At 40.3% G+C, this 14,223-nt stretch overlaps 1 protein-coding gene across 2 annotated transcripts; it reads left to right on the plus strand.

Moving 5' to 3' along the window:
- The first annotated feature begins 5,660 nt into the window (after positions 1–5,660).
- LOC119033565 lies at positions 5,661–12,722 on the plus strand. Of its 2 annotated transcripts, XM_037123862.1 has the most exons (7): positions 5,661–5,828; positions 6,909–6,994; positions 9,484–9,580; positions 9,928–10,926; positions 11,084–11,242; positions 11,359–11,454; positions 12,030–12,722. In XM_037123862.1, the coding sequence occupies exons 3-7, from the start codon at positions 9,578–9,580 to the stop codon at positions 12,339–12,341; spliced, it is 1,569 nt and encodes a 522-aa protein (XP_036979757.1). In that variant the 5' UTR covers positions 5,661–5,828; positions 6,909–6,994; positions 9,484–9,577; the 3' UTR covers positions 12,342–12,722. The 2 variants fall into 2 exon arrangements, 1 of the variants encoding a protein (XP_036979757.1); XR_005079294.1 differs by lacking the exons at positions 5,661–5,828; positions 6,909–6,994 and having other exon boundaries at positions 7,227–9,580.
- The last annotated feature ends 1,501 nt before the right edge of the window (positions 12,723–14,223 follow it).

The raw sequence follows: 14,223 nt of genomic DNA on the forward strand, positions 1-14,223 counted from the left end.
AAATTTGACTACAAAGAGTACAAAATTGATGATGGTTATATTTCTGCTGTGCTGCAGGGCTTCACATCAACATATCATCAAGCCGACACACAATTACCATCAGTCCACACGATCTCTTCCACAAATATAATGATGTTCCCGTATGAAACAGCGAGACAGACAGGAACAGACAGCAGACATCACACACTGCTATCACAACGCAGCACATCCAGATCACCTGGGCTGTAATCACCCGTATGATGGAGTGTGTTTGTCTGCTCAAACAAGAAAGTGTAAATGCAGATTTTCTCTGAACCAAAGTTACAAGCTGTAAAATGGAAGGGTTAGGACTGGAACTGGAATCTCGGTGGAAAGGGTGCCCTGCCCTCATCACCTACACTGAGGTCCCCTTGAGCAAGGCCTTTTACCCAAACGGTTTAATGTAAGCTCCACACTTCAGTGGATCAGATAGTGGTTATGACCAAAAAATAAACTTTACTGCAAATCAGTGTAATTTTAAGAAACAAAAGAACAACTAGTTGCTTCAAAGTGTGTGATGGTTCAAGTCTCAAGCATTTCTTAACGTTTTCTGTCCCTCAAAAAATGTAAGTCAAGTAAATGTTATACATTTACACACATCTAAAATGTGCTTCAGTATTTACGGCATACGACACGTCTATCTTGAGACTAAAAGTGCAACAAACTGTCCTTTAACTCTTCCCAAATACTAATTTTCATTCTCACTGAGTCCATCTGTTTCTTTAGCAGTAAACTGGCCACATCTATCATTTAAAAAGCTAATTTTACTTGAAAATCATGGAAAGCATGACCTTGTTTAACGCTTTTTTATAATGCACCACCGAGACCTGATGGAGCCGTGCCACAAAGCTGTGGTGTAAATAAAAATAGCATCCATATACATGATATAACCTGAAGATACAATAGACCTGCAGTAGTGTATCTGTTCCATGTGGAGATCCAGCAGACGGTGACCAATTCTGGGGTCTCGACCTCAAATTGAATACGAGGGGATTCACAGGTATAGAGTAGCCAGACATAATACGCCTGTAATGTTTTTAAATGGTTTAGATTTCCCGGTGAACTTCCTCAACCCGGGGCTCGCCAACGCCACAATCATGCACAGAGCAAACACACGCACAGCTAATACCCATTTGTCATGACAGACGTCATGTGGTTCTTATTCAGTCATGTGTAATGAAGTTAGCCGGGGCCGGAGCAGGACCGTATCACATGTGTTACTGGGAGTGTGTGTGTGTGTGTGTGTGTGTGTGTGTGGGAGAGGTGGAGGGTGAGTGACGGGTGGAGCTGTGGCAATAATGTGAAGTGACCTGATTGAGAACATGAGGATTGCATCTGCCCTCCAAATAAAACCGCTGAACTCTCAGTGTCACCTTTCAGACTTTTTTTTTTTTTTTTATTCTGCAGAAACAAAAGCGAGAGGATGAAACGTGGAGACCGGAGAGACTGAGACAGAGAACAAAGGTAGAACAGAATAAAGAGGAGAAGATAATATCTCCACATTAAGATGTACCTTCTTTTTTTCTTCCTTTCAGTTGTAAAGTTCTCTGAAACAGCAAAAAAAAAAAAAAAAAAGTGCATTAGCCATCATTTAATGAGCAGTTGATCATCCTGGGTACGTTCAGAGACGTTATAGCGATGAGACAACTTGCTCTGAGCAGTTTCGACTGGTTTGGTGCGGCTGCAGATGGACTTCTTGGAGACAAAGAAGAGGACGGTACGACACCACGGCACATAATTACCAAGACAGATGAAGCGATTCAAAGATCAGACATTAAACTTGCATTTGTTAAAGCGCTCTAATCAAACCTCAACTGTGTGACGTTAACCACGTAGTTTTCTGGTAGGGAGGCTTTGGTGTTGCCTAAGCTGAGGAGTCCAAACGGATGTGACAAATCATTGATGGAACCTGGGATGAGAACATGTCATTTTTTCAATTACGTTGTTGAAAATTGGGATTTCATGGCAAGTAATAGATGAATGAACAGAAAAGAGGAGATCTGTAACACCATAAGGTCCTCATTCTTTGCAAGTGGCTGAATAATAATGAAGAAAAAAAATAATACATTAGCTGGGTCACTGGGAACATGGTCAAAAAATGACACCCATCACTGCCTGTTCACACGTCACTGTGTTTTAATAAAGGGTTATAATAGAAAGGTGCTGAGAGGTCGGCAGGACTCTGTGCTTCCAGGAGACTGTGGATCCTTCGGAGAGTTTAATGGCCTGAAATAGTTACAATTCATCGAGACTAATTAAACATCAATCGAAAGGTTTATTAGATTTAAATGACTTCCATTAAAACCTGCCATGACTACAAACTTGCTGAAGATTTCTTGGGCCACACTAATGCCTCGGCAGAACTTTGCTTCCGTGACAAAACTGTAAGTAGGATTCTCCAGCCTCACTCTTGTTCATGAGACGGCTGTATCAGTACTCGATCTTAAAAAAAAAAAAAAGCCTGCACAAGCTCACCTTGAATTTAAACCCGGAAAACCAAATGCATTTGATAATTGCCATGTCCTCTCATCGCTCAACAAAAAAAAAAAAAAAAAAACAAGCCTCGAGCTACAAGACACAGAGGAGCAGAGATGCTTCAAACCCTGCACACTTTTATAGTCTGTCTGTCTCCGTGAAAGATTCTACCGAGGCAGAACCCGCCAAGCACAGCTGGGCAGCCGCACTTGAGTATACTTGAAACACCTTTACCGTTTTTTCATCTCGGTCTTTACTTCATCAGGGAATGCAGGGAAGAGATAGTAGTTGGGATGTCCTGTCATATCTTGCACCCTCACCCATCCATCCACCCCTACTCCCATTTTCTGTAATCTGCAGGCGCAGCGGGAATGAGCGGTTCCCTCCCTCTGAGAAAAACCTCCCCTTCAACAGATACTTTCTATATCTGTACAGCAGCGCCGCCGTCCTCTCGTCTCCTCTCCTCTCCCCTTTCTTTCTGTAGCTGTAAGCTGTGATCTACTGTCAACTCCCATCAGAGAGGTCAGGTGGAAGACAAGAGGAGGAGAGGGAACACTGCTGCTGACCTCTTCCTCTTTCCTCTCTCTGTCTTCCGAAATGTACGGAGAGAGACTAAGAGGGTGGGATGAGATTTCAGATGTGTATCCAACTGTTTAATCCAGCTGCCATTGGAGACGGTAATGTGAATGGGGTCATTATTAAATTATTTTTTTTTAAAAAAGTAAAGTCAGTGTTCCTGCCTTTGTCCTTTATGAAAACAACTCCAGTTTGTTATGGACCGTACGCCTGACACTGCGTCCCAAACCCGTTTAGTCAGAGATGTTGTTGTTCTCAGTTCTTCGTGTGAAACTTTTGTTCTAACACTAGAAAAAACACAGCTGTCTTTTCTTAAACACAAGGCAGGATGAAGGTTATGTTTGATTATGTTTGGTGCCTTGTAACTCCAGAACTATGAGCTGTCTGACTTTATGGAGATGTGGATTCCTATTTCCCCCCAAATTTACATATGAGCATGCTAGTCGATCCATTTAAATCTTATATTTCACTGTTATTTGAGAATGAAACTTCCTGGTTTCCTACACACAAGCACATGGCATACATTTTATTTATTTTTTAACAAACAAAAGAATATTGAGCAATGTGTTGTAGCTTGTACAGCAACAATTGTGCAAGTCTTTTTAATGCTTAATGCTAGCAAAGTCAGTTAGCTACTATCAAAACATCTTCGCAAAAAAATAAAAAAAAACTCTTTCACTCTTTACAGAAAATACATCTAAGACAATTAAACTTGTGCTTTAAGGTGCTAAACAACCAAAACTTACAGCCATCGCTTTCAAAGGTGTCTAGCCGAAGTTTAAGTCATGTTCATCAGAGCTTCACTTGTTTACAACTCTTCTCTATTCCATAATGCATAGTTTAACTCTTACAAGCCTTCTAAAGGGCAAATCAGGACAGAACAAAAGTAACATTAATGACATTAAGAATACATGTTTGTGGTCTTCTTGAAGAATTATTACACCTACCTTTAGTCTTCTCCTGTTGTTACACATCCCCAGACAAGGACCTGAATCCTGCATGTGAAATGAGAAGTTATCTATACCGCACCGTCTCCTTCTCCTATAAAAACCTAAACAAGGTGTCAGCTGGCCGGAGGGAGATCGCCAGGGAGCTGAAAGTTTCAAATAAGAAAACACAGTATCTCTACGTGGCAATATGTGTTTTCTGTTTAAAAAGTCAGAGCCTTCCTTTTCTTGAGTAGCCGGGGATTCAATCTGATCTCCAGCACACAGCTGACGGGTTCACAGTTTGTTTACAAAACAGAAACAGAATTCATATTTAAAGGATTCGTAGACGGCAAGCATCCAACATGCCGTCGCATCGGACACTCGAATGCAGTCAGGACATAATTTAAAGAGATCTGAAGTACAGCACTTATTTGCTTAATTCCTTGTTTACAGTTCCACAGTGGAAGTCAGTGGTTAATGGGGAAGTTCAAAGTCACTGTTGAACAATGTGTGCAAACATGGGATGAGCAAATGTGTGTGTGTGTGTGCACTGCAAAAAAGCCAACTTGTATTTGTTGTCCTTAAACTGTCATTTTTGTCGACAAAACTTGAAAATATAAATTATTAACATTTACGACAATAATATCAGTTAGCACAACAAAGCAAGACAGTTGAATACGCCAAAAGAGTTTGACTAGTTGTCAGTACTTAAATTCGTGAATTAGGGTTTGATACAAGGGACAAAAGCTCTGCTAACTTGTATTTCTTTGTTTTGAAATGCGGGAAAGCCAACTTTCATAGTTGGCACTTTCAACTTCAGTCTTATTTTTGGCTATGCTTCATTTGTTAATTGTTTTGCATTTACATCTATTTGATTACATTGTTAATGCTGTGTTAATGTTAGTGCTTTGTTAATTATATACATTAAAATTAATTATAATAAGCATAGTTTAATAAATTCTTAAATGTATTGTAATTAATACATGTTTTAAATAATCAAAGTTGTAAACAAGATGCTGTTATTTATGTTCTTCTGCCCATATCAAATAGACCATTTACCATTTCAACCCCCATATAGAAGACATGCGGGCCTAAGCTTAGTCATTTTTGGCTCTTATGGCTTAGTTACGCTACTTGCAAGTGGAGTGGCCCAGATGAGGCCGAAATGTCTTTCACTGAGCTTGATGTTGGTTGCTGTGGCCGGGCCTGTCCCAAACTTAGTTTTATAAGGCCGCAAAGTCTTACATGGTGGTTCAGATTCTAAAACTTTGAGTCTTTAGGTACAACTGATACAAATTTGATGCCTCTAGGCCCAGAGGCCTAGAACACCAATGCCTCACTTACATGGTGTTTTGGGAGGCCCAGAGGCCTAGAAACAAACGGACGACATATTCTGAAACTTTGAGTCTATAGGTACAACTGATTGATTGAATTTGATGCCTCTAGGCCTCCTAGAAGTGTCTTAAAATGAGGGTCAAAGTTCAAATGGTCGCCAGTTCACTTACATAGTGTTGTAGATGGGAGGGGTTGAAAAGAGTTTAAAAAGAAGACAAACAACAACGGTTTTATATGGGCAAATCGTCTTAAAATGTTTTTATTATAATAATTATTCTAAGATGTATAATTCTAATATATTTATTCTCAAATTTTGCTTTCTTCATCATCCAAATGGTGAGCAGTGCACTGGGCTGACCACTAGGGGCTTTCTGCCAACTCGTATTTCTTTGTTGTGAAAAGCGGGAAAGCCAACCTTCGTAGTTGGCACTCAACGTGATCTCATTCTCATTTGGGCGTTGCCGGTGGCTGTGAGGACAGCTGGAGTCCACAGAGGTAGGTTCTTCCAAACTTTATTAAAAGAACATACAGTATGTTGTTATCAGTCGTCGTGTACAGTATGTTGTATGCCGTTTAAAGCGACCGACACATTTTCAACAGTTAAACACGAAGCTTTTCATGCTAAGGTAGCGAAGTTTGCGCGAACTGATGCTAGCGGAAGTGATTGGTAGAGCGATGTCATAAACTTATCAAATACACTATCAAATGACTCCAAAACGCTCGTGTGGACAATTGGTAGTCCATACATTTACCACGCTACGAAAAGATTATTCTAATATTACGAGGATTAGTTATTTTTTAGCCGAACGCACTGCCGATACACGCCGTGCGGAGTGATTCCGTGCCGCGAAAGAGAGTAGTTCTGAGTATTTGATTAATGTTTACGTCTTAATAGGTCATTGAAAATATTTTTTCATAGCGTGGTGAATTTACAGGCCACCAGTTGTACACACGGATGTTTTGGAGGTATGTGGTGTGGTGGCGTATTTAAACCCTCTGTCAACGGCCGGCCGGCGCACAGCGGTGTTCTGTACTTGAGTTTCAATCTGTCTGGGAAAAAAACGACCGCGGCTAAATCAGTCATTCTTTTTGCAACTGAAAGCTAGCATGTCTGTCTCTGGTGCCATCGCGTCTTGTTGTGCTACGTACGGGGAAAATCTCCGCAAAAAACCGCGCGCGCGCGTGTGTGTGTGCATGGGCGATTCTTGGCATGGGCAGACCGGGCGGCCGCCCGGGGCGGCATCAGACGAGCGGTAATTAGCGCACCCCTGCAGATTTGGAAGTAGCGCCCCCCCCGTAAGATTTGGAAGTAGCGCGCGTGCGTGTGTGTAATGCCTTAAAAGCCTTGAATTTTAGTTTTGGTTAAAAAGATGACAAAAAATCCCCTTAATTAAACAAAAATGACGAAAAAAAATGTCAAACATGACAAAAATGACACAAATATTGACAAAGAAAATACAAAAAATGAGTCATTGAATTTGTGTATAAATGCTCTTGAATAGCCTTGAATTTGACTTGAAGAAACCTGTAGGAACCCTGTCTAATCCCCAGCAAATCTTCATCTTTGTTTTTCAGATTGAAATTAATGCAGTGCAAGTTCTGCAAATTCAGCCATGACGTCGAAGCTGTTCTGGTGAAACACTATCGACTTCATCACAGAGGTTCGACCTGGCCTTGCATCCACAGGGACTGTTTTTGTACTTTCAGAACCATTAGTGCTTTGAAATCACATATTTCAAGATTGCACAGGACTGTCCAAAGGCAGGAAAATCTATCATTTCAGTGCTCGTTGTGTGACTACAAAGACATTTGCTGTAAAAAGAAAGTATTAACTCATTTGCACCATCATCTTAGACTCAGAGAGACCGTGTCTTGCCCATTTGTTGGCTGCAGCTTTGCAACCAACCGCCTAAATAGTTTTACAGGACATACTTCACGGAATCATAAAAGCCATAATCTTAGAAATTTTCTGACACCAGTCAGGGTAGTTAATGATTTTCCATCTGACGACATAGCCCAGCCATGTAGTGTTGATCCGGAAGCTGGAGTGTCATTGACATGCAGTCCTAGTTTGGATTCCACAGAAAACGGTCGACCTGATTGTGCGCAGAATGTAGACTCTGAAATACTTCAGCACAAATTAGCTTCCCTTTTTCTACGCATGCAATGCGTACTACATGTGCCAAAACATGCAATACAGGCAATTATAGATGAATTTAGTGATATTTTGTCCTTTTCCAAGTTTCACACAACTAAAATTCTCAAAGACGTTTTAGCAAAACACAATATTGAAGTTGAGGAAGATGTTATTCAAGAGATAAGTAGCACTGTGTTTGAAAAAAATCCAGTACTTGTTACAACAGCAGAAAAAGGTGCATTATCAACAGATTATAGAAGGAACAGATATTTCAAGGAACATTTCTCCATCATTGAACCAACTGAGTTATTGTATGACCGGACTTCAAAAAAAGCATTTGTTTATGTTTCTGTGAATGAGGTTATTGAGCTTTTGTTGAACAGAGGAGAGTTTCTTGAAAAACTTGTTTTCAGTGAAGAGTCTACTCCAGGGATTTACAAGACTTTCCAAGATGGTTCTTACTTTCAGCAAAATTTTGGAGAAAATGAGCTACATATTGCATTGGGATTATATATAGATGATTTTGAATTGTGTAACCCATTAGGCACATCGAAGAAAATCCACAAAATCACTGCTGTTTATTGGGTTATTCTTAATCTGCCCTCAAAGTTTCGTTCCACTTTACACTCCATTCATTTAGCTCTTCTTGGAAAGACTTGTGATGTCAAACAGTTTGGTTTTGAAAAATTTTTTAATCCTTTAGTTAAGGACTTAAAGTCACTGGAACAAACAGGGGTCTTTGTGCAAACTTTGGACAACTATGTAAAAGGATCAGTATTTTGTGTCTGTGCAGATAATTTAGGAGCTCATGGACTGGCCGGCTTTCAGGAAAGTTTCAATGTAAAGAATTTCTGTAGATTTTGTTTGACAAATCGAGGTGAAATAGCAACTACAGCAATTTCTGATTTTCAGCTACGCTACAGAGAACAGCATGATACATTTCTGCTACAACTTTGTCAAGAAAATGTTCCACATGTGAATGGTGTTAAAAGTGAATGTGTGTTAAGTAAGCATCTGTCAAATTTTCACCCTGTCACGGGTTTTCCTCCAGACATATTGCATGATTTTTTTGAAGGTGTCATTCCTGTTGAACTGTCTCTGTGTCTGAAAGAGTTAATTTTGAAAGGCTTTTTTTCTTTAGAGAGACTAAATAGCCTTATCAATTCATTCCCTTACAAATATTCTGACAGGTTAAATAAACCAAAGGCAATTTCTAAAGCAAATTTTGAAAAGGGCAGCATAGGTGGCAATGGCCATGAGAATTGGTCTCTCTTACGATTCCTCCCTCTTCTCATCGGAAAGAGCGTCCCAGAACAAGAACCCGCATGGGAAATACTGATGGACCTTAAAGAAATTGTTGAAATTGTTGTCAGACCTGTTTTGTCAGAGGAAATATTGAACTACTTGGAGATCAAGTTGTCTGATCACAGAAGCCTGCTCACAGCCACTTTTCCTGCTTTTAGCCTGCGTCCAAAGCATCACTTTGCTGAACATTATCCTTACCTACTACGATGCTTTGGTCCATTAGTGGAATTATGGACAATGAGGTTTGAATCGAAACATAGCTTTTTCAAGAAGACTATGCATGATGCTCAAAACTTTAAAAATGTGCTCCTCACACTGTCCACAAAACACCAGCAGATGATGGCCTGCTTGTTTGATAGTCAGAGTCTGTTCAAGTCAATGTTACATGTGGAGAAAGTAACTGACATCAAAACATCTTCTTTGGATGCTCCCCTGCGCGCAGTGATTAAGAGACACTATCCACATCTTGAGGCTGTGTCCCTTTCCAAAGACATTTATTTTCATGGGACCCGATATGTTGTGGATATGATTCTGTCATCTGGGCACTGCAGTGGACTGCCAGAGTTCTATAAGATCGTGACCATAATTGTTAACCCAGAAAAAGCAGCCTTTGTTGTCAAAAAGCTCACATCTTGGTACCTTGAACATTTTAGGTCTTATGAGCTTATGGAGAGCATCTATGCAAACATTGAGATTTTTGATCCTCAGGCTCTTAACGACTACCATCCATTGGTTTCCTACACTGTGGGAGGCAGGGTGTTGGTGACTCCAAAAGTGTGCCTGCTCCATTGAAGTGACAAGAATGGTAAGTGAACTCTGATGACGCATTATTCACAGAACTCTTGCTCTAATTGTCATTTTTGCCCTTTCTCCCATTTGAACAAGATGCATATGCTGCCTGTCATTATTTTGACATTTTTCTGTTTAACTTCCTTTTTTCCCCCTCCTGAGTGGATTTATGGACTTGTTTCACCTGTTTGTTTGTTTTTTTCTGTTCAACCTCCACCCCTGCCTGTGTTTTTTTGTGGGGTTTCTTTGGTTTGTTTTTTTTAGACAAAATAAGACAAGTTTGATTCGCTTTTGTTTGTGAATCGTTTTTTACTCCCTGTAAGCTAACCCTTAAGTGTTTTGTCCTTGTTTCTGGTTACACAGGCGGGGATTCTGCTGCTGGTGAAAATCTCCACAAGAATGTCCCGCAAAATGGCACTTCCTGTTGTACCGGAATCAGTTGAAGAGCTGCAAGAAATTCTTCAGGAGAAACTTCAACTTCAAGGCAGCTTCACACTACAGTATGAGGACCGAGACTTTGATAATGCTCTCTGTAATTTGATTGACATTCATGATTTGCCACCTGAGCGTGCTGTATTGCACATTCTTTGGGATGAGACAGCTCCACTTGTCCGGCAAGATTTGGACTCTCTTGAATCAGGATCTTCCCTTGACACAGCCAGTGTACACAGCGTAAACTCACCTCAAAGTCCCTCAACTTTCATCAGGCACCATCTGCGAAGTGTTGCAGAGTGGCCTTCACCTTTTCCCATCCCGTCCTTCTCCTATGATGTGGAGTTGCAGTTGCGCAAAGGCAACGAGGAATATGAACGAACCAAGAAAAGTATCACCTTAACAAGAGACATGAAGATCAACATTTTGGACAGGATTGCTCAGGCAGTTTTTGAAGTGAAAGCCTATCCTGATCAAGATGAGATTGAATCAGTTGCTTCTGCCCTCATCGAATCACACCCCTGCCTTCGTGAGCCAAGCAGTGAGAAAGGATATGATGGATGGAAAATGAGCATAAAATACAAACTGGGCAATTATAGGGCCAAGCTGCGTCAGGCAGGCTGTACTGAGGTTAGCATTAACCACAAAAAACGAAGCTGCAAAGGTGATGGGGCAAGTCCTTCTCTGAAGAGAGCAAGGCGAGGTGAAATTAACCACGTTCCCGACCATCCAGACCACCATAATGATGATTCCCTGGAGGATGAAAGACAGGCTCTGGCTGAGAACTTCAACAGAAAGAACAAGAATGTTGCACTCATCAGACAAAAGATGGAGCTGACCTTCTCCTTGAGGCGCAAGGAAATTATTGAGCTGGAACCAATGGTTTCTGAGGTCATGGAACGGTGGCCGGCTCTGTTTTGCGAGGCAGTGGTAAGTAGTTGAAACAAGAATATATTTATTTAATACTTAATTTGGTATGATTTCGTATTTTTTATGATTTGCTGATATAAAATGACAATTTTAACATTGAAAATGTTTTGACTTTTTATTGACAATTCAAATTTTTTATATTAACAATTTCCAACAGATTCAGGAAGAATTTTATCGGATCACAAACAGAAACCTTATTGAGAACTTCAGAACAGCTCTTCAGCAGCACACCGGGAGGCTCCTGAAACTGTATCGGGCAAGAAGGACTGCTTTTTCCGATGAGATGGATCAACTTCTCAACAGCCTGGATCAAGAGGTGAATTCCTGATGAATTGATTTAGTAACTCTGAACATTGTGGATGTAAAAAGAAATTTTACCTTGTTGTGACAAACGATTATATCTTGTGACGTTTCATGCAAATCTTGTTTCAGACATCTGACATCACCGCACATCGCCAGACTGCTGCTTTAAAGGGCCTTCCCTTGTTTCTCCGTGACAGCCAGGAGAAGCTCTTCAGGAACTGTCTCGTGAGTGTTGAATGAATATAAATTGTAAATATGTATTGTATCTGTAGTGCTGTACTGTGTAGTAGCTCTGCATTTCTTGCCAAATCGCCTTCTCTGCACTTCCTACAGTAATTAGTGTTGTTGTGATACCATTTTTTTGGCCCCCAAAACCAATTCCAATGCCCAGCTGTGCAGTATTTGCCTATGAATGTTGCTGTTTTGAGAGGAAAAAAAAAAAAAAAAGCATTTTTTTCCTCTAATTCTAAAGAACTGCAGACTCACTTGGATGTAAAATCATTGCTATCACGCTTGGTCAGGCACTGCTTAGAAACATTTGTGGGACAGGAAAAAAGACTAATACAGAGTGAATCCAGTAGAACTTTTTTATTGCCTACCTGCCTATTAGTGACAGTAAGAGAATAAGCTCCTCTAAAGCCGTGTTCACACTGCACGCCACTTGGTTGCGTAGGTTGCTTCACGTGCTCCATTTGACATATACGTAACTAAACTCAGTCACATCCAGCTCTGTCTGTTAGGCAGAAGACTGACTGCTAGCTTGTTAATATGACCATTTATCTCTTTTCTTGTCTGTCAAGGTCACCCAGCCAGAAGAGGAGCAGACGAAGGGCCTCACGGTGGGAATCCTTACTTTGCTGGAGGATGATGACAGGCCAGCACCCCAAAGTGTCGTGAGTGTGGCTCTTGTTGTGGAAGAGGAGATCGTCCTGCAAGATATTTCTGACCTGCCAGCAGCATTTGCTTTACTCTTTGGACTGATCTACGCTTTGAACCTCAAGTATCCAAAGGATTTGAGGTATACATTTGAAACTGTTCAGAAGGTCTTCATGGAGCTGGGTACAGACCTTTCAGCAAGGGTCAGATCCCTGAAGAACAAACTCCTTCAGTGAATCTACGTTTTCGCTCCCTTCGTTCCAGCCATGTTCGTTCACTCTGCTAAGGCTCCTCAAATTCTGTACTTATGTTTTATCTCCTGCTCTCCTACAGTTCTTATATTTTTTTGGCTTTTAAATATGGTGAGCATTAAGATTCAATGTGTGCGTTTTACAAGATGTTGTGAAAAGATTTTTAAAGCACTCAGTAACCTTGTTACCAGGTTTTAAATCGTGCATCACAGTGCTTTTATGTATTTTTGTTGTTAAGTTTACTATGTGTCACAAGATGACAGCAGTTGGGTCTCAGTAGTCTTAATTTCCTTGGAAAGGAAGGGATGGAGTTGGAAGGGATTTATAGTTCTATTTTCTGAATAAAACAAATGTTTTGAACTGATATGTTGCATCTGAAATTATTTAGACATTAGATGAGCTGTTATTGGCTGCAAATTCTAAAGTTGAGTTACATTGTAGACTAACGCATTGTCGAATTTTAAATTCTTGAATTATTCTGCTACAGTAAATACTAATTTAACCAAATGAAATTTGAAACTGTATAGTTATTCAGAGTTATTACAATGTAAAATTATAAATTAGTACAATTTGATGGACAGTTAGCAGAAATTAAGATTAATAGTTATCTTGATGTAAAATCATAAGTTAGTAGAACTTTGGGAAAGTAGTAGCCGACGTAAGGCTTAAAAGTTACTACAACAGAAAATTCCAAGTTAGTACAATTTATAGGAGAGTAAGCAGAAGTAAGGTTTAAAAGTTACTACAATGGAAAATTATAGGTTAGTACAACTTCAGGAAGAGTTAGTAGAACTTGGCATTAAAAGTTATTATATTGTAAAATTATAAGTTAGCAGAACTTACAAAATCTGATTGACAAAATCAGATTTCAAAGTTGAGCAAACTCAAAAGCAAAACTTAAAATATTGAGTTTAATAACCCAACTTAAAATTCTATCAAAGTTTGTTGCCTTGAAATTTTGAGTTCACCCAATTTTTCTTTTTTTACAGTGTGTGCGTGTGTGTGTGTGTGTGTGTGTGTGTGTGTGTGTGATTAGAGGAAATGGGGGATTGATACCAGCTGTCAGAATATATTTGAGCCCTAATAAATTGTCTCACTGAGCTGAAAAAAGTGCTGATTGTCTCATCTGAGAGACCGCGTGTTATAATAGCTAAGACATTGTCGCTAATTACCCTATCATTAGCTTCCACTTCACAAAACACTATAAAACAGATACAATCGGAGATGCACGCACACACTCGGGCGGAGCTCATTAGGCACAAGTTTCAGGGTCACGCGAAGAGAGACGGGGGACAGATGTGAGGAAGAGGTGTAGAGAAAGGCTTGATGAGAAGATAACTAACAGGGATAATAAGACGGGGGGAGAGATTAAGAGAGTGTGAAATAAAATAAAAAGGGAAGAACGACAGCGTGAAGGAATCGATGGGAGGGAAGCATCAGAGGAGAGGAGGGACCGGGAGCGGCGATGTGAACAGGACCTGTGAGGTTTACAGGCAGCTTTAAGTAGACTGCTGGGGGTGTTAAGGATTTTTAAAGCCTGTTGTTTAATGGCTGAGGACAATTCCTGTGGGTGTGAAAGCCACTGCGGGGAAATTCAAGCTACACACACACACACACACACACACACACACACACACACACACCTAAGACAGAAAAAGGACAGCAGCTCTGTAGTGGACAGGTTTCTCTCAATTATTGTTTTCAACAACTTTCCTCTTCACTAATCTGAACTTCTCATCCAGTAACTGAACACCGGATGTCCCCATCAACACTTAATAATACACAATTCTTTGGGTTTCATTATGACTTGTGTTTTATTTTAATCTAACCTCACCATGGCTGTGATGTGGGAAGGTCACCTGGTGTC

This window comes from Acanthopagrus latus, chromosome 15 (assembly GCF_904848185.1).
Source record: "Acanthopagrus latus isolate v.2019 chromosome 15, fAcaLat1.1, whole genome shotgun sequence".
In the NCBI taxonomy this organism is placed as follows: Eukaryota; Metazoa; Chordata; class Actinopteri; order Spariformes; family Sparidae; genus Acanthopagrus; species Acanthopagrus latus.